Raw genomic sequence first — 25,180 nt, 5'->3', positions numbered from 1 at the left:
TAAGAGAAACTGATTTTCCTAGGTAGTCGGCCATATTGACTCGCGCGTAAGAACATTGAAAGCAGTCCCGTATTCACTGTCCTAGCGGCAACGTATTAAATGGTGCGTCACTACTGCGCGAGTTTTGTAACGCGTTTGGATTCCCCATGAACTGTGATCGTTCGTTTAGCGAAGGATTCGATAGCATCAAGGTATGTAGCGTTGTAAATCGGCTTGTGTGCGGCGTGAGGGGGACTATTTGAAAATGGTGCGAGTATGGGCCGTGGCCGCATTCAGCGTCGCCCCGCGACTCGACGGACCTGCCTCGTATTCGTAGCTGTCGGCGGAATTGGAACGAGAGTTGTTTATGTGATTACAGTAGGAAGTACACCGTTACACGATCGCGAGAAGAAAAGAATCGGTGTTTCGGCCCTGTGCGTTGTCCCTTGTCGTACTTTCTATCCGCGGTTTTCTCGTGGTGCATTATTCGAGAGAAGATCGCGTCCACATCCCATAGGTAAGTTTTACTAGCCTTCCGATTTCACCTATCACCTTGACGGCACGGTGTGGCGATCTTCCGCCGAATCTCGCTTCAAAATAATTCCATCTTCCCGAGCTGTTAAATACGTACGACACGGAGAATACACCCTGTTGTTGTTGAATTCTCCCATTGACAACGGTACGCACTCGTAAATAGCGTATTATTACTAGCAAGAATTCTGCTAACGAGCTGTTGGTTTTACCGTCCAGAAATCTTTTCGCATGGAATTTACCATCGTACAAGGGGGCACGAAATATTCGTATAACCTACAATGATGCCGAGCAAAGTATACTCTACGAGGTGCATTTTAGCATCGCGTTCGCAGTTGCACGTACTAGCAGGAATGTGTTTACCGATTGTAACTTAATCGAAAATTCACGGAGACATCTGTTGGGCCCGATTGATAGAATATATTAGCGTGACGACTGTTGCTCTTGCATGCATAATACACCGTGCATGTAGCAGTGTATCGAAGATAATTGAAATAAATATAAACTTAAACATTATCCGAGACGCCGCTGCTGGACGTTCATAAGAAAAAGTTTTCGGCGGCGATCGTGTCTCTGAAGAGCGTACAGTCAGTGGAGTCAAGCTCGAAGTTGTAAATGCATTCCTTACGCGTCGTGTATCGTATTTCGTCGGAAAGTGTACCACCCGTTCTCTCGGAATCGTAGAATTAGCGATGTGCGAAGCGTCGCGCAGAATCCGATGGGAAATATAGAAATGTGATGCGGATGGTGTGCTTTGTCGTTAACAAGTGGGGGGCAAGCGATTGACAACTCCGAAATAACGATGCGTTCACTGTAAGTCATTTGTACGAGCATTCCCGGTTCGCCGTGCGACCCTGAGGGTAAAGCATTCCTCCGAAGTGTGCCACACGCTTGATACCTCGCCGTACGCACCGCTCTCTCCTTGTACATTCGATTAAAACACGGAGGATCTTTTCGTGCGATTCCCCGCGTAAGTAACCTTTCCGGCTGACCCTGGATGATTTTTATGCGCCGAATGTTCGTCTGCACACCGTTCGCGGGGTCTTGTCACCGTGAACGTTCGTTATCGCCAATTAGGTCAATTACGCGCGGCGTCGCGGAGGTGGCAAGTTTTTCGAAAGACCTTCCGCCCACGAATAATCGATGACAGAGCTTTTCCTCGTTCATCTTTCTTGGACGTCGAGGAACTTTCAAGTGGCTCTCGCGGCGTGGTAACGCGGAACGATCCGTCGCGGAAATATTAATAGATGCCTCTAAAATAACGAGGTAGCTTTAAATATCTGACGTAATAGGATTACAGTGACTTCGTGTTGCGCGCTAGCCGGGGGCCCATGAAACGCGGATGAACGTTAAACAGGGGCAAGGAAGTGCACTGGCGGCCGTTGCGTAGGGAGGTGTGGCGTTGATAGGAGGTGATGCACGACATGACCAAAGTTACAATGAACTTGGGGGGGAAGCAAGCTCACTCGCCAGTGTAATACGCCCTGTGCATTCGTGACTCGCCTTTCTCCAACCCGTTCATGGACGTGCGTACCCATGAACTATGACACCGGTACCGCTGGCGCACTCTGACCAATGGTATCATTGATCCTGGTGTCAGGATGAATGAGTTCTCGTTTTAGGAAGACATTATATACAGGGATCGTTGTTAGGGACTAGTGTAATCAACCGGAGCCAGGAAGAAATCGGTATTTACAGTTGCAATTTTAACAGGAGAATTCCAGCGTTCCGTGCAATCGAAATAACGCGAGTAAAGAGGAAATAAACAAACGGCATGCGCTGGATTGGCTCGACCATTAAAATCCACTTCGTCTAGTGCGGTAATCGCACTACTATTCTATCGGCCGACGTTATCAATCTGGCGATAGCATTCAAAGGTACGGTTATCGAGTTTTACACTATTATCCGAGCTAAATCGAAACGTCCCACGCGTGCGGCATTAGGCGCGAGGCGTCAACACCTGTTAGAGCAGTTGGAACATCGCGAGCGCGACTAATTCACTTAAAATTTGATTGCTCGGTTACTTGGTCGCGTATGCGTGTTCTTTGCAAAGCAACCAACGGAAGCGCACGGGTAATGCAACGCTGCGCGTTCACCATATTATGCAAAAAACATGGGAGATAAATGTGGACAAGGCGTGGCGGTGTTCGTTCCATGGTAATGTCCCATGTTTTCCTTATGGACTTAACCCAGACCTGATCGAACCTGAGTAACCGCAACTATCCAAGCCCAACTCGGGCTAATGCATACCTTAAGGGGGGGGGGGGATTGCGCCTTGCTGGGCCGAAAAATAGGTAATTCTTTGTGAATTTTTTGCACCAAAACGGTTCGACAAATTAATTTGTGATTTGGCAGGCTGTTCTATTGTATCTGGAACTATTGTTCTGAATTTTTGTGTGACAGTGAAAGAAAAACATGGCAGATACAGAGAGAGCGTTGAAAAATAATAGGGTAGCCCTGGCGTTGGCGAAAAGTACTGTAAGGGTTATCCGAAACACAAAAAGGAAAAGTGATTCTTAAACTATATGAATGTGGCTATGGGTGGTAGTAGATTTATTGCGGTGTCTGTTACCGTTCCTTTTTTATTTAAAGAAGTTTCCCCGATTTTGAGGCGAAACCTTTCTCAGACTCAAATCAGGGCGCTTCATCTTCTTCAAAAGGCTGCCATTTGAACATTTTTTTATTTTTCTCAATGCATCTACTACCACCCATAGCCACATTCATATAGTTTAAGAATCTCTTTTCCTTTTTGTGTTTCGGATAACCCTTACAGTACTTTTCCTCAACGCCAGGGCCACCCGATTATTTTTCAACCCTCCCTCTGTATCTGCCATGTTCTTTTTCTCACTGTCACACAAAAATTCAGCACAGTAGTTCAAGATGCAATAGAACAGCCTGCCAAGTCACAAATTAATTTGTCGAACCGTTTTGGTGCAAAAAATTCACAAAGAATTATCTATTTTTCGGCCCATCAAGGCGCAATCCCTTCTTAATCCGAAGAAAGCCTCCGGCAAATTGTAGAGTAACAATCTAGCGTATCTGGAATATCGCGTTCCCCGCTCATTATTTCGACAATCTTCCTACCACTTTTTATTCAGCTCCGCTTCGTGTTCGCGGATCGTGCACGCGCTCGTGCTCGATTAAATCACGCGTGTAATCAACCTGATACGCGATTTCTTTTTTTCGCCTCTTCCACTTCCGTCATGGCCGCTTGGCGCATCTAACGCTGGCGTTTTCCCCACGACGGAGAATCTGTCGCGCGTGAACTCCGCCCGAACCCGTTGGTTCGCGGTGCTCTCTTTTCCGCGCCCGCGATTTTCACGGGAACCGGTCACTTTCGTCTCCGCCAGCTTGGCAGTGGGCACGTATTCAGGGACGTGAGACGTTTCCTCGGGAGGCAGGAATGCTTTTCACGAGCCAGCGGGCACGCACGTCGAGGCGCAGCGGGAACAAAACGATTTAGCCATGAAAAAGCAGAACGGCAATAACTCCGCGGACTGCGTTGCGCCCAGCGGCGGCGTGCACGGCTACGACACGGCCAATTATCTCGGTTTACGCGTGGAAAAAAGTGCTGGTAAAAAGTCGCGCTATTGTTGTTGCAACGGAACCGCCGCGAGAGAAAGAGGCGGCTAAACGGCCCCGGAGCGGCATTTGTTTGTAATTCATTTGCGCTGGCACGAAGGAATTCCATTGGAACTGGCCTTTCCCATAGAAAGCGCTGGAAAAAGGGGGATCAGAAAAGGCTGGGAAGGAAATCGACGGACGGGGCCGTTGTTACCTTCCCTTCCACGCTCGGAGTCAGGGTAACGGCGAGGATTGGGCTTCGCTCGGGACGGAGTCGCCCCGATCCTCGCCAGCATTACAGATTCTGGTGTTTGGTCGCATCGAAGCACCGCCACGCCCTCCAAATTGTTATAAATTACGAGACGCGGCCGTGAGTCACGCAGCACGCTCGCGCTCGTTGCGTGACACGATCGAATCGCGTATTATACGTTCTCGCTCTTGACGAGGCCCTCGAGCTTTTAATTTACGCGGTACGTAACGGACGGCCCCTCCAACGTCCCCAGCACTCGTGAAGGAAAGCCCGTGTAAAAATACGGCGGGGCACCTCGGCGGTGGCGTTTAATTAAAGTACCAACCTCTCGCCGGCCCCTCGATCCGACGCCACGGATCGGTCGGTGCCTCTTTTCGACAGCGTAATCGCCATTAATTCCCGCGGAGCACGGGCGTGCTCGGATGCACTTCCCCGTCGCGTCAACGCGTCCTCCCCCTGGGGGATGACGAACTCGCGACCAATAAGGGAAACGAGTTCGCTCGGCGAAATTTATACGTCGCGTTTTTACAACTTTCGACCCTTTAATTTCACCCGTCGAGGATCCTCCTCCGCCACCCTCCGCGTCTACTCCTACCCCCGCGGCGAGACCTATCCAGCCCTTATCTCCCAGCCCCAGCGAGTTCTCGCCAGCCATTGAGTCCCGCGGCACAGTGGAGGAAGACCTACCGATGAATAACCCGGGATGAAAGAAAGGGTTGCAAAGGAAACAAAACGCGGCGAGCAACCCCCTTCGCCCCGTCGATCAGCGAGACGCGTCGCGTCTGCAAGGGGCGATAAAAAACGTCACAACTGGTGGTTGCGCGCCCTCCAATGCCAGCCCCGACGCCTGTCTGCTCGCAGATACGAAAATCGCCGCCGCCCGTGAAAGGGTGCCGATTCTTTTATCCGGCCGTGTTTCCACTCGACAGGCCTTCGCTGGGGAGCCGCGCGAGACTTTGTTCTCGCTCGCTGCGATTCGATAATCCTCTCCCGCGGAGGGGAAACGTTTTCCAAATGACTTTCCGGGGCGCCGTCAAGATCTCTAGCTCCGCGCAGCCCGGTAACGAGGGAGAATTCATCGACACGTCCAATTATGGGAAAGAAGCAGTCGCGTCACGTTCTTCGTCGCAGTTTCAGCTTCTTTTCCTCCCTTTGTTTTTGCGTCGACGCGCTTGCCTGCCTGATGAACGTTCTGCTTACTTGTATCGGAGGAGACACGCGGCGACTTTCTTGTCTCGCATCTTGCGCGACGAGCGAGCTCCACTGTTTTTCCTACGCGAATTCAAGTTTATCCGTGAGGACAGCATGGAAGGTGGCGATTGGATGCCGAGCGGCAATTTTCGGGGCGGCGAAATTGGTGAAAAGAGAAAATTAAAATCGATAGAAAGTAATTAAAATTAAGATTTCTTGAAAACCGGTAAAGAAGTAGGTAATGTGTGTTTGAATTTAATATCAAACTTATAAATTGTTTTTAGATCACCTATTGGAGTTAGAAGATCTGTTTAAAGTTGAAAAATGTTTTTACAATTTTTTTTATGTATTTTGTGTTTACGTTTTTGTTTAGATTTAAAAATTGGGTACCTGTTTTATTTATGAAAATCTATTAAATTTCTTATAAAGTAAAAGGTTTCTGTTATCCAACGAATACATATACAAAATTTTACTCTACTGTTAAAAATTATATTTCAAAATAATTCTTTACAATTAAATATAAAGCGCGGCAAAAATCGAGAGGATATTTGCTACACGCCGCACTGTGGCACATAATTAAATTTTTGTTCGAATCACCCTACAGGTCGTAATTTTCCAGAAAACTTGACGATTTTTTTTTAAATTCTTATTAAATTCTCTATCGATCTGTCCGGCCGAAAATTTGAAAATCTGACTTCATATTCGGAACAGGCGGACAAAAAAGCCCACAAATACTGATCTTCGAAAAGTGCTGTATAATTCGCTAAATATAAAGAAATCAGCAACGAAATTCAAAATTTCGGCCGGACAGATCGATAGAGAATTTAATTGCGACGAATTTAAAAAAATAATCGTCAAGTTTTCTGAAAAATTACGACCTGTAGGGTGATTCGAACAAAAAATGCCATTATGTATCACTGTGCGCCGCTCGCGGACGAGGCTCCCGTGCTTTTTCCCCTGTAAACTTTAAACCGACGAGAATGTCGCGGTAATAAGCAGAGTGCACCGTGTTTGCGGAATGCACGGCGGGCGACGGTGTCGCCGGAAAGAGCGATTCGAGGGAAAAGAGAGCGAACGGAGGTGGATGGCAGAGGAGGAGGCCTCCTTTCTTTTCCTCTGGCCCCTATCAGTCGCGGTTGCAGTTGGGGGCACGTTTCACAGAAGCTGTTATACGCCCACGCGCACACGACCCGAGCTCGTCGTATTTCAAGCGGTGGGTTTCTTGGATACTCGTCGGCCGGAAAATTGTCAGCTCGCACGTATCCGCCCGCGACGACGGCGCCTCGTCGATCGATCAAACATCCCCGGGGGGTGGTGATGGCTTCCCGCGGCTTCCCAACTAGTCGGGGATTTTCATCGATTCGCGGGACGATCTCGCGCGGCAGCCGAGCTCGTCGCGAGGGATTTAAATGCCACTAGAAAACGATCGCGTCCGCTTCGACTCGAGCGTGCACGTTCATTCACGTGCTCAGGCGATTACGAGACGCGCGACTGGGTTAATAAACTACTCCGCATGCTTATGCAGATGCCTGGCTCGTTTTTCAACCACCACCCTTCCTCGTCCGTGCCCCTACTCGGGGGACAGGTCGGACGGGAAGGATTTCGTCAACCTGCTACTTGCATGTGGCTGTTAAGGGGGGAATTTTATATTCGGGCCTGAAAATATAGGAAAATTTGGGAATTTTTATGTTCGGGCCTGAAAATATAGGAAAATTTGGGAATTTTATGTTCGGGCCTGAAAATATAGGAAAATTTGGGAATTTTTATGTTCGGGCCTGAAAATATAGGAAAATTTGAGAATTTTAGGTTCGGGCCTGAAAATATATGAAAATTTGGGAATTTTTTTTGTTGAAGAAATTAGCGATTCGATTCGCGTGAAATTTGGACCATGTTTTCATGCATCTTTGAAGAAGTAGCAGTTTTTTTTATTATTTTTTAATGATAAATATAGTTCAAATACTTATGTGTACGCTACATATAGTTGATTATATACGTATAAAGTTAAACGCCGTTTCTTTTTTCTGTTTCCGATTACCTGGAATTACCTTAGCATGCATAACTCCTATATATATTATTAAAAATTAAGACAAAAAAATCTGCAACTTCTTTAAGGACGCATAAAAACATGGTCCAAATTCCAGATGAATCGAATCGCTAGTTTCATAAAAAAGAATTCCCGAATTTTGCTACGTTTTTACCCCAATAATAGAATTCCCTCTAAAGATGATTTCGAAATACACAGAACGGATGGTATTCGAATATTAGAAATTGTAGAAATCCTCGAGGGTCTTCGCGTGGGTTAAAAGTTACTTTTACTTTTATTTTTGCTACCTACTATTTTTCCTTTCCCTTTTCTGAATTCTTTTAGTACGAACATACCACATCTGTATATTTTTCTTTCCTTTCTCTTCCGTTATATCCTTAGACTATGTATATTTTTCTTTATTTTTCTCTTCCGTTATATAGGTAAATTGTTATAGACTGCCTCTTAGCTACATGCTTTGTTTTAACTAAAGGGCACTCCCCGTTAAATAAACAAATAAATGAATGAAAAGTCTGGATGTAACAGTGCAGCAAGGATTGAATTGATTGAAAATCTTCAAGGGAGTAGATTGAAGGAGATATCGCTACCTGCACGTGGGGGCACGATGTCGATACTCCGGATTGAAGTACCGTACGGTTCCGTTAACTGGAAAATACGAGCCAATAATGGTGAATCGAGATCCCTGGGGCTTTCACCATCCAAGTCCATCGCAGTTATATACCTAATACTGTTCCCAGACGGGATTTCAGGGTGTCAACTGTGCCCTTCTCGAATTTGTAGCCGACGTCCCCCCGTTCCTTTAGCAATCTAGTTGGTCCTTCGAGGGGTCCAAGAGTATTTTCAACGATTCTTAACAAGTCGATCTTTATTTCCGTTAATATTAGACTTACTAATTAACGCTTCCTTCGAGCAAGCATGCTATTCTAATGATAATGGACTCTTCCGAGTCGATTTGCTCTGGTTGCTACATTTTCCATGGCTCTTGACCTCGTTAGAACTTCTTCCCAAGCAAAGGAATCATAAAACCTTTTTAGCTATGGACGAAATCCCCCGCGTCCCTTAAAACAGAGTGAAACTCCACCAAGTCGCATCAGGAACAGAAATTCGCATCCTGCATTCGTTACTTGCCTTGAAATGTTAAAGTTCTCCACGATTCGTGGCTCGTACCAATTTATCATCCAAATAATTCTGAGCGATGAAGCAAACGGGCGCCAGAGCTCTACCACTCCACCATCTTCTATTTTTAATTCGACCGATCGATGCCTGGAAGGATGCGTGCCACGTCTCGAGAGGTACGAATACTTCCATTGAAGATGACGTCTGTTTAATACAGTGGAGAGATCCACAGAGGCGTGTGCAGTGCGCGCGGGTCGCGTAGGCGTGTGCCACGGATCACGCGACCCTCGTTTACAATCAGCCCTTTGACACACGACCAAACGAAGCCCACGCGTCTCTGAAAGGATCTCCTGGCGACGAGAAGAAACGGACTCTTTCAGGCCTGGCCCCGCCGTCCCTTTCACCGCTTTAAACTTTAAACTGACCCGCTGGTGAAACGAGGACCGACCAGTTTCAAGTTTCCCCGCGGCCCTTCGATACCTGAGATCCTCCAGTTCCTCGCGATCCTTCGAGGGCTGGAATCGTCGTCCTGGTATATCGAATTCAGTTCGCTTGCAATTAATTCGAGTCACGGAATCGGCGCATATAATATTGGTGGGCCGCGTCATCGCGTCTACTAATCGCCGCATTACTTCACCAGACTGGCATAGAGCACGGCAAAGGACGACTGCTTCCAGCGATGACGGCATCGGGCTTGTCGAACTTGTTGCAAGCGAGTTCTGCGAATTCCGTCGCGATTTCTCTGCAGTATTCTAGGTGAATCGGATTCTTATTACGATCGCATAGTTCCTCATCAGAAATGTATCTCCTTAGTGAATAGACTCACTTTTTCAAATCAATATATTGTGTGTTTCTAAACGCCACGATGATGGGCCAAAAATGGTGGGATAAATTTGGAGGTGATTTTAAAGAAATTTATGGAGTTTATTAAATGTGTAACATAAGGTTCTTATGATATGTGTAAGTGAGAACAGAAAAACATTTCTGCAAATTTTTTTGATAAAAAACAGCAGAACAGCAACGTAGCTACGTATTTTCCAGTTGGGACATTCCGCCGTGGAATTTTTCACGTCCACACCGTTTGACCTAGAACAATATGACAAAATGTTTTGTAATCTAGTCACTAAATACTAGAGAAGTACCCAAGATTGCGAAGAAATATTGATTTTTGAAGGAATGGCGAACATCTGAAAATCTTTCTCTTCTTTGCTACTAAATTTCCTATGGAAATGTTAATTACATAAAAAAGGTAAAAAAAAATGGTAAAAGACTGATTCAGAAAAATAAAAATGCACTAAAAAGTAAAAAAAAAATTTTTTAAGGCGGGCCAGATTTACGCAGTGCCAATGATGAGGCGCCGACTTAAAAAAGATGAGAGTCGTAGATTAAATAAGGGAAAAATTATTTTTTACTTTTTAGTGCATTTTTATTTTTTTTGAAGTCGGTTTTAATTTTTTAAAATTTTTTTTATTTTCAACTTTTTAGTTTTATACACACGGTGTAGACGTGAAAAATCCCACCGCGGAATGACCGAAATGGAAAATAATGGAAAAAATCTGAAAACCAAGTGGCGTTATTCTTTTCTATACATAGCATAAGAACCTTATGGCACAATTTTAATAAAGTTCACAAATTTCTTTAAAATCACCTTCAAAGTTATCCTACCATTTTTGGCCTACCACCGTGGTTGTATATTACCCTTAATTGAATGGAGAATTCGAGATCAAAGGGTCCTGAATTTCATCAGTGGCTGAGGTCGTCTGCATTACAGTAGCATCGAGAATAGGTGTCCCTTTTCCAATGACGGCACCGTTGCGCAACCGGCCCAGGAGCAGATTTATGTAATTACTCTTTTGTTGGAGCGGTTGCGTGGCCCGCGTAACGAGATATTCGCCCGCAATTGCACGGTAAACCGTGATTTCCATTCAAGGATACGATAGGAATCGATCGCGGGCAGCTTTTCCCCGACAGTTTCGGGAACTCCTCGAATGGCTCTCGGGCCATCAGATGATCTCCGACCAAAGATCCTTCCCTGTCGAGGGAGGAGGCGTCAAACGAAGTTTGAACGACATTCCGGTGTGTGTAGGTATATAACGCACACGCCTCTGATTCCTCGCAATTGAGGCTGAATTGCCATTTGCCCGATGGGTGCCGTTGCATAAGTACTCCCCCGAGCCGCTTCGCGTTCGTTTGAATGGAGAAGTGGCCGCAGCGTGTCGGTCAGGGTCGCAGGAGTTATTTATTTCGCGAAATTCGATGGGTTTCGTTCGGGTAACGGAATTCGGGGGAGGGTTTCAGAGCGTTTCGTAATTCCTCCCGGTGCACGATCGATTCTGAACTCGACTGCATTTTCGAAGCGACTGCGCCGGCTAATAATACGCGGCTGGCGGTATTCTCAGCTCGGTGTAATAAATATATTGCGCATATCGGTGCCTTTATCGGCTCCGTATCGAGGCATTGCGCCCAGCGAACGCCTGTGCGCGTCCGTTCTATCTTGAAGAAGGGCCAACGACCTGCGGTAAATGCAGACATGTGCTTCTGTCGCGTGTCACTGCAACCTGTCCGCCAAAGTCTTACGAACTCGACCGGAGACACTGTGCTCTCTGCCGTTTGTCGATCGAGCCCGTCATGTATCGTTAGATCGGGATGCACCTTGCACTTGACGCGATGAGCTAAACGCAGGATGTACCAAAATCCAGAGAATTCAGCAGCGATCTTGGACCTCAAGTTGCATTCACCTTAAGGGGGCTGCAACTGCCGCGGTGATCTAGCACGGCAAAAGGAAGCGAGATTTCCTTCGCGATGAGTAAGGTCTATGGTTTAAGACTGCAACGGAGAAATTAGTATCATCCGACGCAAATTACTCTGGTTAGAGCAGCTCGACGATGGTCAAGCTCGGAGCGACAGCCATCCTTCTTTTTCCGCGTTTTTCCTTCGTTGCTGAGATAGAAGCCGCGGCGTTCTATGGAGGGTACGTGTTGCACCGAGAGCCCCGTGCAAATATTGATTGTTTCTCTACATGGCACCTTGTGGTCTAGACAGGATCTATACTCGAATACACTGAACTGGCACGCGATCTTTCCTCGATGGAGCGCCCAGCGAGCCGTCGAGGAAACGGATTGATCAAGGGCATCGCGCGTTGTGTGTCATTTCCCCAGGATGGCACCGAGATAGATAATTAACTTGTGCTGTTTTATTAGCACAGGGCTGAAAGATGCCAGAGGAACAAAAGTCGGCTGGTGGCCCGCCAGAAGTCACGGCCGAGAATGGCACCGGGACCAATTCGCCCACGAAGAGTCCAGTGAGCAAGGGGAAAACCGCCATCGCCAAGGTCACTCTGCTCGATGGCACCGTCAAAGACTTCCACATCGACGTAAGTATATCGCCTGCTCATTAGAACCACTTACCTTCTTCGTGGGAGAACCGATGCTAATCAGTTGGGGTGTTCCTCTTTGCAGAGGAAGGCGAAGGGCCAGGAGCTGCTCGACATGATATGCCAGAGTATGAATCTCCTGGAGAAGGACTACTTCGGTCTTCTTTACGAGGACAGGCACGATCCACGCAACTGGCTGGACTTGGACAAGAGGATCGCGAAATTCGTGAAAAGTAGGGGGACCAGCTTGGCTTACACTTAGCATCAGTGGTGGACTGGGTCCAAAAGTGTTGGTTGTCAGGGAACAAAGAGGGCCTACCCACAACTATAAGCCTTTCATTGAATTTTGATTAAAAATAACGTATTCGTCGTCCTCACATAACCCGAATCAGAATTATTTTTTCGGTGTTATTTATTATATTTTTAAATATAAAGTATCCTAGAAAAATGATTTTATTAAATTTTTTTTATTAAGAATGTCAGGGTATTAAAAGGTCAATAACATTTTTAACATGCCCCACAGGGCCCACTTGCCATCGGGCAAACTGACAATCTAGCCAGTCCGCCACTGCTTGATATCGTGGTATGGATGGTATTAAGCTTGAGCTTTCATTTGATTCGCAGACGAGCCATGGAAGTTTAATTTCGAGGTGAAGTTTTATCCGCCGGACCCAGCTCAATTACAGGAAGACATAACGCGCTATCAGCTATGCCTCCAGATTAGAAACGACATTATCATGGGCCGATTGCCCTGCTCGTTTGTCACCCACGCGCTTTTAGGCTCGTATTTAGTGCAATCAGAGGTTGGAGATTACGATCCGGACGAGCACGGCCGTACGTACTTGAAGGATTTCAAGTTCTCCCCCAATCAGACGCCGGAGCTGGTGGAGAAAGTGATGGACCTGCACAAAACGCATAAGTCAGTTCCCTCTGTTACTTAGGAAATTATCGACGGGGTATTGCTTTACGAGGGCAAGGTATTAATGGAGCGCTTGGGGTTTTTGCAGGGGTCAAACACCCGCCGAGGCGGAGCTCCACTTCCTGGAGAACGCGAAGAAGTTGGCGATGTACGGGGTCGATCTCCATCCCGCTAAAGACTCCGAGGGCGTTGATATAATGTTAGGCGTATGCTCGTCGGGCCTCCTCGTCTACAGGGATCGGTTAAGGATCAACAGGTTTGCCTGGCCGAAGATTCTGAAGATCTCCTACAAGAGGCATAACTTTTACATCAAAATCAGGCCCGGCGAATTCGAACAGTTCGAGTCCACGATCGGCTTTAAACTGGCCAACCACAGGGCCGCGAAGAAGTTGTGGAAAGTTTGCGTGGAGCATCATACTTTCTTCAGGTGAATAATAATTATGACCGTGTAAAGTGGTGCTAAAGCGAAAGGTGTTACTAAATGCGTTTTTAGGCTCATGAGTCCTGAGCCTGTAAAGAAAGTAGGCTTGATACCGCATCTGGGTTCTCGCTTCCGGTACTCTGGAAGAACTCATTACGAGACGAAGAAGACACCCATCGATAGACAACCCCCGCAGTTTGAAAGGTCTCTGAGTGGTCGTCGGCCAACGTCTCGCAGCATGGACGGTAAGAATGCTTTCGTCATATTTCTTAACTTGGCGCAATCATTGTTTCGAGTTCAATCGATGAGTTCATCGCGGAGTCGTTAGATTACGTTTAGATCTTGTAACGTTAACTGCCCTTCACAGCGTTAGGTGGACCTAAGCAAGTGGAGACTTACGGCTCAGAACCGAGCAAGAGGCACACGATGAGCTATGAGCCTGAAATGATACCTGACATGGAACACATAGACCAACGGCCTAGTCCGATTAAAAAACAGAAGGAAAAGGTAAAGCAGGATACACTTATATCGATTCTTTTATACATACCGAACGTAGCGATAGTTTGTAGAAGATGCATGAGATCGTCATGCGAATTGAAGACTTATTGATTCATTTTGGGGGAGAGTTACATCTGATTTCACCTGCGGTCTACGCTTTCAAACAAGACTTATCTTAAAAGGTCTATAATTTTACCGAGAGATTTTACTAATTATCTTTCAATCCTCTCATCACGTAATAGTGTCTTTGAAATGTCGTTAGAACGATAGCTACGTTACAGAACCGAGAAATTGTAGAACACCAATTGGATCACTTAAAGTAAAAGAAGCTAGAGTATTTGATAAAAAGTACGAATCGATCACCATGCACTTACTTTATCAAATTAAACGGATGATACTTGTAGCCGTGGCATGCTAATGATTTATTGTGTACCATGTATTAGACATGGCTGTATGCATTAGCTATTTTATTACATCCATTCCGAAGTTATCGATACAAGCTCCGTACATCGAGAACAAGTTAATTAACGTTAGTTGTAGAATTAAACGCGACAGATTAAACGCTCGATAAAAAGTCGACTCCGTAAAGCATTCAGTTAATTAACTTGTGTGAGTCCATAAAGATTTGAAATGCCCCCATCCAAGGAACGCAGGAATTTGTAGATTTTACGGGACGTTGTCCTGCAATTGTCGTCGAATTTCCGAACACCGTGGCATTTGTATGCGACGAATGTAATTTCGCAAACTTGAATTCAATATTCACGTCCCAGCGCTTCAACCATAAAAAACTAACTGACACCTAACTAACACCGGTAGCTCACACGCAAAACAAGCGCCGGAACAACATCAGCCAGCAGTACCAGTAGCCTGGAAGGAGAGTACGATGCAGATCGTGGCAAAAAGGTATAGAACTTCATCTAGGACGTACTATCATTGCATTAACCGACTTCCACTTGTATTAATGTATGTGACCATTTGGTGTTTTCCTCTTTTCGACGCATGCCGCTATATTTTTTTTTTTTATTTACTTTCCGCCCACATAATACGGCCATCGCCTCAAAGCTGAATGTCCAACTTACCTGACATTTAATACACAGTGATATCGCATCGAGCATGTGCAGTAGATGCCGAAAGTTTTATGAATATTTTTGTAAATTATGCTGTTGACATTAGTAGAGCAGGAGATTCAACGTTAACTGCGCCGATGCTTAAATTCGCATGCAAATAACAATCATGTCGAGCGACACCACCGTGTTCTAAGAAGTATCGAAGAAGAGAGAATCATTAACGTCGCTACAAGTGAACTGTGCAGGAAAATATGTTCTCCTTCGACAGGTCAACGATTGTATTTTTTGAGAGCGCAGACCGTACTTAGTTACCAAGCATGAGAGTATACCAAGAGAATGCGTAATCATCGTAGTTTATAGCAGCTTAGCGATAGAGTCGATGCCGTGCTTATTGCATGAAGCGATGTGTGACTATAAATTTACTTATAGAAACCGGTCGGGGGAATTGCGGTCCTACCGGGCGGCGGTGTACGATCCAAGAAGAAAAAGGATAAGCAAAACGAAAACGAGAAGGAGAATCATAATGATCTGAACAACTCCGATCTGATAAACGAGAGCGCTCTGCTTGAGAACAGCGACGCTAAGTCGCCGAGTAAAAAAGAATTGAAAAAGAAAGATAAGGAGACGCCGGAGAAAAAAGACAAAGAAAAGAAAGAGAAAGTGAAGGTAAGTGTACATTGTAAAGCCACTGTTATGCTACTGCCTACCGCAGTTAGTGAAAATGAGATTACTTCATCGTATTCGTCTCTAGAGTGGAATTTCTATGCATAAAAGCTACAGATGTTAATATGAGAATTGAGTTTGAACAGAAAGTATTACAAGTATGTATACGCATACATAGCCTCAGAATACAGATGTGCACGGTTGTTAGTTTACATATTTTTTTTTTTGTAAATGACGAAAAAGATAGTAATGCATCGATATGTAGTTTTCATTAGCTTTATTATAGTTTATTTGTAACGTATCTACAAAGAATATTACGTTAGGTATATGGCATGTTTCTGGCATTGCATGTTTTTGTTTATTATGAAAGAGTCCCGTCGGTGGCTTCCTATTCGGCAAAAAGGAAAAGGATGCTAAGCAGAAGAAGCAGAAGAAGAATAAGGAGCTGGAGGAGTCGCTGGACAAGAGCGACACGGAATCGAATCTTTCTACGTTAGAGAAACAGGCGAAACCTTTGACCGAGACGTCGAATATCGAGAAGGCAAAGACCACTCCGGAATCCCCGCAGCCCCCGAGCTACACGAAGCCTTACGATTATGAAGAAACCGAAACTTCCCCGACGCGGAAACCCTTCACGCCGCACGGATTCTCGTACGAGGATAGGCCAGCATCGCCTGGAGTACATAATCAACAGTCGCCGACTTCCGCGAGTCGCAAAGCCACGGGCTTAGCTTTCAATTATGCCCCGGGCGAGGAGAAGAAAGTGGCGGAGTCAGCGGAAAAGAGGAAAACCAAAGACATGGACGCCAATAAGGCCCCGTCAGGATTAAAGACCCCTGGCCTGAACTACGTGGAATCAGCGGGGTTGAAAGAGCAGCAGAAAAGCGCGTGCCAGCCGGATACTGACAAGAATATATCGGCAGTCTTGATTGCTGCTGAACAACAGCAAGCAGGTGCTACTCAAGTCGCTATAGTTCCACCGCCGGCTACAGAATCCAAGCCAGAGTACCATATCTTACCGCTTCCATATGGCTCGAAAGTTATCGGAGGTGTGATTTACACCAAGGATGGCAAGCCATTGGATCAAAGTCATCTCGGTCCAGAAGGCAGTAAAGTGATGAGTGGAAAAGTTTGTACAAAGGAGGAGACTCCGATTAAAAAGGCTGACTTCGGGCCCCATGGGATTTATGTTAATAACGGCGTGATCACGACTAAAGACGGAAAACCCGTGAACCAAGACTCCCTAGGCGTTGAAAAGAACTTTATCAAGGACGGTGTCATATATGGTTCTAACGGACAAATAGTTGATCAACATCTATTGGGACTAGAGCACGCGCAAGTCAAGGACGGTAAAATCGTGATGAAAAATGGGAAACCGGTACAATATGGCACTTTAGGCGTCAATGGGACGTATGTGAAGGATGGTCTAGTATTTTCCTCGGATTCTAGACCGCTTACGCAAGGATCGTATGGCGTAAGTGGAAATTATATTGTTACTGGAGTGGTGTGCAACGAGAGTGGGAAGCCTTTGAATCAGATTGCAATTATACCCGACGAAACTTACGTTTCCGATGGTTTAATCTATGGTCGAGGTGGAAATCTTGTTAACAATGGTATCCTAGGGCATGAAGGCCATTATATAACAGACGGGAAAGTTTTTTCGAAGGACGGGAAAGCAGTGAAACATGAATCCTTTAGTTCAGACGGGTCTGTTATAAAGGACAGCATAATTTATTCAAAGGATGGAAAGTTTCTGAACCAAGGATCCTTGCTTCCCTGTGGTGCTCATTTGAAGGATGGAAAAGTTGTTGGTAAGGATGGGAAGGTAATTAAACACGCGTTTTATAAACCTGATGGAAGTTTCGTAAAAGATGGTATCATCCATGCGAAAGATGGTAGACCCTTGAGTCAGATTCCTCTAATAGCCGACGGAAGCTTCGTCAAGGAAGGCGTTATACATGATAAAGATAGTAAACCATTATCGCAAAGCCTCTTCAAGCCCGATGACATAATAATTAAAGATGGTATAATTTATGACGCAAATGGGGTAACACTGTCAGATGCTTTCCTTGGGCCAGACAATCTATTGATCAAAGACGGAATGATAATTGGAAAGGACGGTAAGCCTGTTAAACAAGAATCCTTCGGCTCGAATGGAAGTTACATAAAGAAAGGCGTTATCCATTCAAAAAGCGGCAAACCTCTTAATCAAGATTCATTGATACCCGAAGGCGCGTCCATTAAAGACGGAAAAGTGTACGCTAAAGATGGGAAGCCTTTGAAGTTCTCATTCTTCAAGCCAGATGGAAGTTACGTCAAAGATGGTCTCGTGTATGGTAAAGACGGCAAACCTTTGAATCTGTGCTCTGCGCTTCCAGAAGACAGCTTCATCGCAAGCGGAGTGATCTTCGATTACAGCGGCATGCCATTGACTAAAGAAATGTTTGGATCCGACGGTTCGTACGTCGCTGGTGGTGTGATTCATGGTAAGGACGGTAGGATAATTTCGGAGGGTGCCTTTGGGCCAGACGGCAATATCATTAAAAATGGATTGATCATTGGAAGAGATGGGAAACCATTAACGCAAGATGACAAGGGACCGGATAACTTAGCGGTGAAGGATGGAAAAGTCGTCGATAGCCAGGGAAATCCGAAGAATCTAGCGTCCCTTGTTCCACAGGGATGTTACATACGCGATGGTATAGTTTATGACAAGAACCAATTCCCTCTGAAGCAAGGAGCATTCAAACCCGATGGTAGTTACATCAGGGACGGTCTTACATACGGATGGGGCGGCCAATTGCTAAACGCTGGCACCGAGTTACCGGCTGAGAGTTACATCGAAGAAGGCAGGATTTATGGAAAAGATAAGCAACCCTTGAATCACATCTCATTTGGTACTGACGGAGGATACATCGCTAATGGTTACGTTTACGGAAAAGATAAACAGCCGCTTGGTCATGGAACATTTGGGGACGATGGAAGTTACATACAGAATGGTCTATTATATGGACCAAATGGAAAGCCACTGAATCGAAAGCAAACAATAATCTCAGTTACGCTTGTTCGTTACGGTTTAGTGCACGGTAACGATGGTAAGCCGCTGAAGTCCGGTACTTTCGATACCAATGGTAGCGTCATTAAAGATGGGAAGATCTATGATCATACGGGCGAACCTTTGAATCAAGCTTCGTATAGAAATGACGGGAGCTTCATTAAAGATGGTCTTATTTACGGAAGCAATGGGCAACCGATGTCCCAAGGTGTTCTACCATCAGAGACTAGTTATATTAGGAATGGAAAGGTTTACGACACGAATGGACAGCCGCTGACGCAGGAAGCCTTCGGACCTGAGGGTTTGAAAGTGGTGCAGGGAGTTGTGGTAGATAAAGCTGGCAAACCTTTGAAACAAGGAGTCTTCGACGGCGAGGGGAACATCGTCAAAGAAGGCGTCGTTTGTGCGCCAACGGGAAAACCTCTTGATAAATATTTCGCCGTGATTACCATCAGTTTAGTTCGCAAGGGCTTGCTTTGCGATAAAAACGGGAAGCCGGTGAGACACGCGCCATTTGGGAACGACGGAAGCTACGTGAAAGATGGAAAGATTCACGACAAATTTGGTAAACTAATGAATCAAGAGATCTTCGGCGAAGATGGAGCGTCCATAAAGGACGGAGTGGTCTTAGCTAGCACTGGGCAACCTTTAGAGAGCGATTCTATTCTAAAGAATATACAAGACACAGCAAAAATCGGCGCCTCGAAAGCAAAGAAAGCTGCAGCTTCGAGCACCACTCCCACCATAGTGAAAACAACGACCAAGCAATTGGTGGTAAAGGATCAAGAAGGCCTGACGCAAAATATAGAGGAAAAGATTGAGGATCTTACACCTGGAGGCACAGGCCAAGTAACGGTTTCGACACAAATGAACAAGGTGATATAATTTTTTAAATAATATAATGTACATAAGAAATTAAGTAACTCCTTCGCTAACTACACAGGTAAAGAAGAATTTTAAGAGAGACTATTAATTTCCTTAGACCCCTTTCTCTCTCTTTCAAAATAGTCAAAAAGAATCAAGTTTGGTTCACGGATCCCATTGAACTCTAAGTTATTATTTAATAATACTTTGGTACATCGTAGTGTATCTAATAGCTGTATGATATGCATCGTAGATATTGCAGTGTGTTCTTAGCCATTGAATATTTGCGTATTGCATGCAGTGTGCCCCTTAGATACATAAATACAGCACACGTAACTCCTACATACAAAATTTACGGTCATCTTGAAACCAGTGCATAAGGAGGAACATAAAGTTCGATTCATTAACACTCTTGTATTTTGCCAAATTTCGTGTACACATATACGACTCTTATTGTAAGCCATTAGTCACATTGTAGTTGTATTTAGGCAGAGGCACCAGATGATGGTAGAACTCCGTACATGACAGCGACCGCTGTTACCACCCGCACAGCTACAATGCACGAGGATCTTGAAAAGAACCAAAAGACCAGCCAGGTTTGTAGTATACTGTCATAAATTATCTGCGTGCTAATAAATCTGAGATATTACACGTTCTCTTTCCGATTCTGCTTGCTCATTCGGCTAGTATTTTGAACGTTTCTACATATTGCCTTCAACATACTTTACCTCTCTATAGAGCTAGAATTATTTTTGTATAATTTTTTTTACATCAGGTAGAAGAAAAGACTGTAGCACACACGACGGCGACCAGCGCGACGAGACAGGAGCAGAGGGTAGTGACCCAAGAAGTGCGAACAACGAGTCATGTGCTCTCTGGTGAACAGGTAATAGCATATTCATAATTTCAAAGCATACGAAGCTCATCACTAATGGATGAAGCATGTAAGCATTTGTGTAAATTACCACATATCATGTTCTTAATTGATTCTAACATTAAATCATTAAAATATATCGCGTTATATACTGGTAATATGGTTATCGCACATACATTTAAGTATCTCTTTTTTTTTAAGCTCGTAAACATACATCCATAACAATTGACGCATACAGGTTTATTTCTCATGTAATATATGTATAGATGAAAGTCATAAGCGCACTCAGCATACATATAACAGAATCATACAGTATGTTTAAGTAAAGGAATTATAAGTTCTTTGGTGAGACAGTAATACTTAACTCATTCATAATTCATGCTATCGTTCAGTTCTTTTTTTTTTTATTTATTTTTGTAATTAATTTTTGCCGGCTTGGCTAACACATTGCATGGTGTAGCTGTTCTCACGAAGGGTCAGTACGTCCAGTTCAAGCAGCGACGATTCAGGTACTCCGATTGACGTGGAGGATGATCAACAGGCTTTCTACAATCAATATTACCAGGTAAATGTTCAGGGATGGTACAACCGTGTTAAATAATTACCAGAGACTTCGAAAGAAGCCTGTATTGATTTAATCTCAGATTAGAATACTATTTCGAGAATCTATATCTAAAGAATGGAGCTACATCAAGGTACACGTATCGAAAGCATTTTTCAAGTGGAAGAGAATTCATAGAGGGATGCATATTGTTCAAGTTACCTAAGATACATTACATAATTCTCATGTACATGATTACTCGCTACACAGCACTCATTGCTTAACATTCATGGGAAACATGAGAAATAACATTCATAGAGAGTTTAATATATTCATTATTTCGCAGGCACTGGTTTTAAGGTATAATCAGTAGTTAATAAAAGTAACACAGGCCTACAATACATTAATAAAACATTGGTTCACCGTATCTCTTAATGTTCATATACTTGTAGCATATTAACATAACTGTATGGTATCGATATAACACGCTACGTTATATTAAATACACTTTCTCATCCTCGCTTCGCTTAAAGGAGAAATGCAATTGTTCAAATGTGATTCAGGGTGATCCGGCTGCCGTTGTTGCAACCGAGACGCACGTTTACAAAGAGGAACCAGAGAACGATGTGACAACGACTACTACAGTTCCGGTGGTAGCAAGCGAAACTAGGAAAGTAGCTGTAGAAAGTGAGGACGGTATGTACAGTGCGACTGGAGAAATTGTCAGTTCTCAGACAATATCCAGCAAGACTCGTACCGTTGAAACAATAACGGTAAGATTTTTATACTTCTTAATAAAAATATTTTATACTTTTCACCAAGCTCAACGTACACGTTATTCTGCTTTTAGTATAAAACTGAGAGAGATGGGGTAGTAGAAACTCGCGTAGAACAGAAAATAACGATACAATCGGACGGCGATCCGATAGATCACGATCGAGCTTTGGCCGAGGCGATTCAGGAAGCCACCGCTATGAATCCCGACATGACGGTAGAAAAGATAGAAATCCAACAGCAAACGGCACAGTAACCTGATGTAAAAGCATCTTTGTAAGTGGAGGGCACTCTGTATCTGAAGGCCGTAACGCGCGTAGCTCTAAAAAGTAGGGAATTAAATTAATATTCGCTATATTTAGATTACATATATCGGCGTGCATCTGAACGGTGCATGGTAAAAATAATCAGACTGAATATCGTCGTTGTCATTAACTACTTAAATATTGATATTGTGGAACAAGTCAAAATTAATATATCTCCTCTGAGTATTGAGGGACATTATTGCCTGTAGCAAATATTGCCCAATGATATGAGCTTGCACTTGATTGAAAATCAAGTTATTACCAGAGAAAAATGTCACGGTACCTTGTACCATAAACTGCAGTGTTCATATTCAGAGTATCGTTTACGTGCACTGAGGCATAAATATGTATTATACATGTTGCGTACGCATAGTCATGTATGTATCTAAATGAAATGCGATCTGTTTATAGAGATAAAGATGATAGAGTGCCCCGTAAGCTTACGTCTCTGTTTCATAACGAGAAGAATCATGATTCGCGTCGATGTCGTGTGATAAGCAGATTATGTCACTCACGTGAGAATTTGTTCAAACAGTACACGGTAAAGATATTACTAAGCTTGATTTTGTCAATTCTTTTGCCGACTTTCTTTCTGCTGTAATTTAAATGTCTATTTTTGAAACTTCATCTGTGAGCCTAACGTAAAGAAAACGAAATAATTTAAAAAATATTGCAGCTGAAAAAGATTTTGAGAAGTCGAAGATATTTAAACATATTATTATCCAAATGAATTATACAACTATTATAAACTTATATATATATAAATATATATATATAGCAAACAATATACAAGGCTACACGTATAGCGTAATTTTACGAATTTGTTGATACGAAGTACGCAAAGATAAATATATGGAAAGTAAGAACGGAAGATTTATAGTATATAAATAACAGGCATACAAAAACTTTTTCTTGCAATACTTTTCTGTATAGTTTCTTTGTGACATATTTTTTTTTGTAACGAATATTATGTATTGCTTATTGTGTGACCAAGTCAAAGTCCTTTAAATATAATATATTAATATATACAGAACAAATATATATATACATGTACACATACACAATTATGATTATTAGACGTAAAGGATAGAAATCTACAAAGTTTCCTGTGACCTAAAGTATTAAGCTATCCAGCAGTGTGTAACACGGGAGAAAGATGTATATGTTGGCATTGCTATTGTATACAATTTTTATTTAATAATTTAATGTATACATTTGGAAACTATGTAGATGTTCTTGAATCATATACTTCAAATACGAGAAGAATTATTAGTAATAAATATCGGATAAGATAATAAATTATATGTATGTAACTTCATACCAAGAGCTATGACGCATTGGTCAGCGTATATGTCTAAATTTAGCTGTAACTTTTATAGCTTTAAGACTACAATTTCATATAAGATTTCGTTCGTTCAATAGTTTCTTTAATTCTTTTATAAGATACGAGAAATTATGCTAAGAAGGAGAAAAGGCTGATAACCTGAATCTACAATAAAATTATTAAGATTCAAATCACATTTCTTTGAGGAGATAAAAAAAAAGCTATATATAAATATATAAATTTATAAATATTAAAATATATCGCAGCTTCGTATATTTATGTATGGATAATATGTATATTGTACACGCGGCAATTTCGAAGCAACATTAAGATATGCATATCACACTGTAGGAGGCTTGTTTATGCCTTTGTTCTTTAAAAAATATCTTATCGTTAATGTACATTACGCTTGTATTTTGCACAAAGTATTTATTTCTTAATCTCACACAATACTTTCGCGTGTTAGCTGTTACAGACTTATCTTTTTTACTTTTCTACTTTTTACATCAAACGTAAACGAATGAAACTTTTATATATAACGTCTACATTAGTTTCAGAGAAATTTAGATAGATTCTAGCTGTTTCCGTTTGTCCGTTTATTCTTCTAAAAAGGGGGATAATCTCCTCAGAGCTATACCAGACCAGTCAGTTGTATAGAATCATTATAGTTTATATAGAACAAAGGATAACCATTGACCATCTACGTGCGAACTGCATCCCGCCTTTTGTAAGTTAGGTTTATTATACGCTGGCAGCTAATTTTCGAATATTATAAAATATATCGATTCATTAATCTCATCTTATTTCGTAGCGTTAGGTGATACATACGTTAAGATATGCTCAACCACTGCATTAGTTCTTTTTATTCCCGAACGTTATTTCTGAGCAGTTTATACATATTTCATAGATCGACTTTAATGTTTCGATATCGCAGAAGGCAGTAAAGTTACGATAAAGAGGAAATTGATTTTCTACTTGTACCTTTTATACCGTGTAATTCTATAATTTATATATTTCTTTCTATTGTATCTAACATTCCATGCTTATAGTGACTAACATACGTATGTACTATAAATGCCTGTGTCATTTAAACTTTATTTATTTGAGTTCTTCATGGAAATATAATTTTTATACCAGCCCTGCTTGGAGAAATTTCTATACGATTATACTCGATTCGTAACACGAACAATGTTGTCTGCATTCCGTGTCAAATTCGTGTGCTTTTCATGCTTCAGTTGACACACGAAGTTAAGCTTTAAAGTTAATGTATGAATCTTCAAGCAGTGTACAAATGTAGTTAATAGTATTTTGTACTTTAATACTTCTGTTGTTCATTTAGTGGTAACATAATATTATATACTTAATATTATAGTTTTCTAACGTCGTAATTATACAGAATAGTATTTCGCGCGTAAGGCCATTCGCATTGATTCTTTAATCATGCACGTTTTGTCACAGTCGAATTCAACTATCATTTCGCACCCATGACTTTCAGTCGTACTTTATTTCAGCCACAAAAGATGTTACGCTACATGCACATTTATATGACAAGAGCGTCGCCTCAGTGTTAGAAAGTTGTATAAAACATTTATTGTAATTAGTTCGCCGTCAGCTTCTCACGTAAATAGCTCGCCATATATTTTCTGTCCAGCGCAATCCGACTCTAGATCTTACCCTTATCTTGCACACGACTTTCCAGCATGCAGGCAATAACGAATAGTTTACGTAGTAATTATTTAATTGAATACGTATATTGTAAAAGAAAATTAAACTTGATTGAAGAATATACAATGAATTATAAATAATTTTCTAAAAAAAAAAGAGGAT

General features: G+C 43.0%; 1 protein-coding gene and 1 long non-coding RNA gene across 5 annotated transcripts in view; one reads left to right on the top strand and one right to left on the bottom strand.

Moving 5' to 3' along the window:
* Positions 1 to 52: 52 nt before the first annotated feature.
* Cora (erythrocyte membrane protein band 4.1 like coracle) lies at positions 53 to 25,096 on the top strand. 4 transcript variants are annotated; one of them, XM_076816432.1, is made up of 15 exons: positions 53 to 191; positions 11,876 to 12,048; positions 12,134 to 12,281; positions 12,673 to 12,967; positions 13,056 to 13,394; positions 13,461 to 13,633; positions 13,756 to 13,895; positions 14,703 to 14,789; positions 15,383 to 15,619; positions 15,987 to 19,547; positions 20,024 to 20,131; positions 20,311 to 20,421; positions 20,870 to 20,974; positions 21,514 to 21,723; positions 21,801 to 25,096. In XM_076816432.1, the coding sequence occupies exons 2-15, from the start codon at positions 11,890 to 11,892 to the stop codon at positions 21,978 to 21,980; spliced, it is 5,853 nt and encodes a 1,950-aa protein (XP_076672547.1). In that variant the 5' UTR covers positions 53 to 191; positions 11,876 to 11,889; the 3' UTR covers positions 21,981 to 25,096. The 4 variants fall into 4 exon arrangements, with proteins under 4 accessions (XP_076672547.1, XP_076672546.1, XP_076672549.1 ...); XM_076816431.1 differs by lacking the exon at positions 53 to 191 and adding an exon at positions 324 to 496; XM_076816434.1 differs by lacking the exons at positions 53 to 191; positions 14,703 to 14,789 and adding an exon at positions 324 to 496.
* LOC143371375 (uncharacterized) overlaps positions 3,204 to 25,180 on the bottom strand; it is a 111,672-nt gene continuing 89,695 nt past the window's right edge. The window contains exon 2 of the long non-coding RNA XR_013086009.1: positions 3,204 to 3,329. This is a non-coding gene — a long non-coding RNA (uncharacterized LOC143371375). The remainder of the gene's footprint in view (positions 3,330 to 25,180) is intronic.

Source organism: Andrena cerasifolii, chromosome 7 (assembly GCF_050908995.1).
Source record: "Andrena cerasifolii isolate SP2316 chromosome 7, iyAndCera1_principal, whole genome shotgun sequence".
In the NCBI taxonomy this organism is placed as follows: domain Eukaryota; kingdom Metazoa; phylum Arthropoda; class Insecta; order Hymenoptera; family Andrenidae; genus Andrena; species Andrena cerasifolii.
The sequence above is the reverse complement of the archived record's forward strand: the minus strand, read 5'-3'. Positions and strand labels throughout refer to the sequence as shown.

Excerpts from the sequence above, each read along its gene's own strand:
- Cora (XM_076816432.1), top strand. The coding sequence starts at position 11,890 with ATGCCAGAGGAACAAAAGTCGGCTGGTGGCCCGCCAGAAGTCACGGCC. Across the intron at positions 19,548-20,023 it reads TTTCGACACAAATGAACAAG|GCAGAGGCACCAGATGATGG; the intron begins GTGATATAATTT and ends AGTTGTATTTAG. Across the intron at positions 20,132-20,310 it reads AGAACCAAAAGACCAGCCAG|GTAGAAGAAAAGACTGTAGC; the intron begins GTTTGTAGTATA and ends TTTTTACATCAG.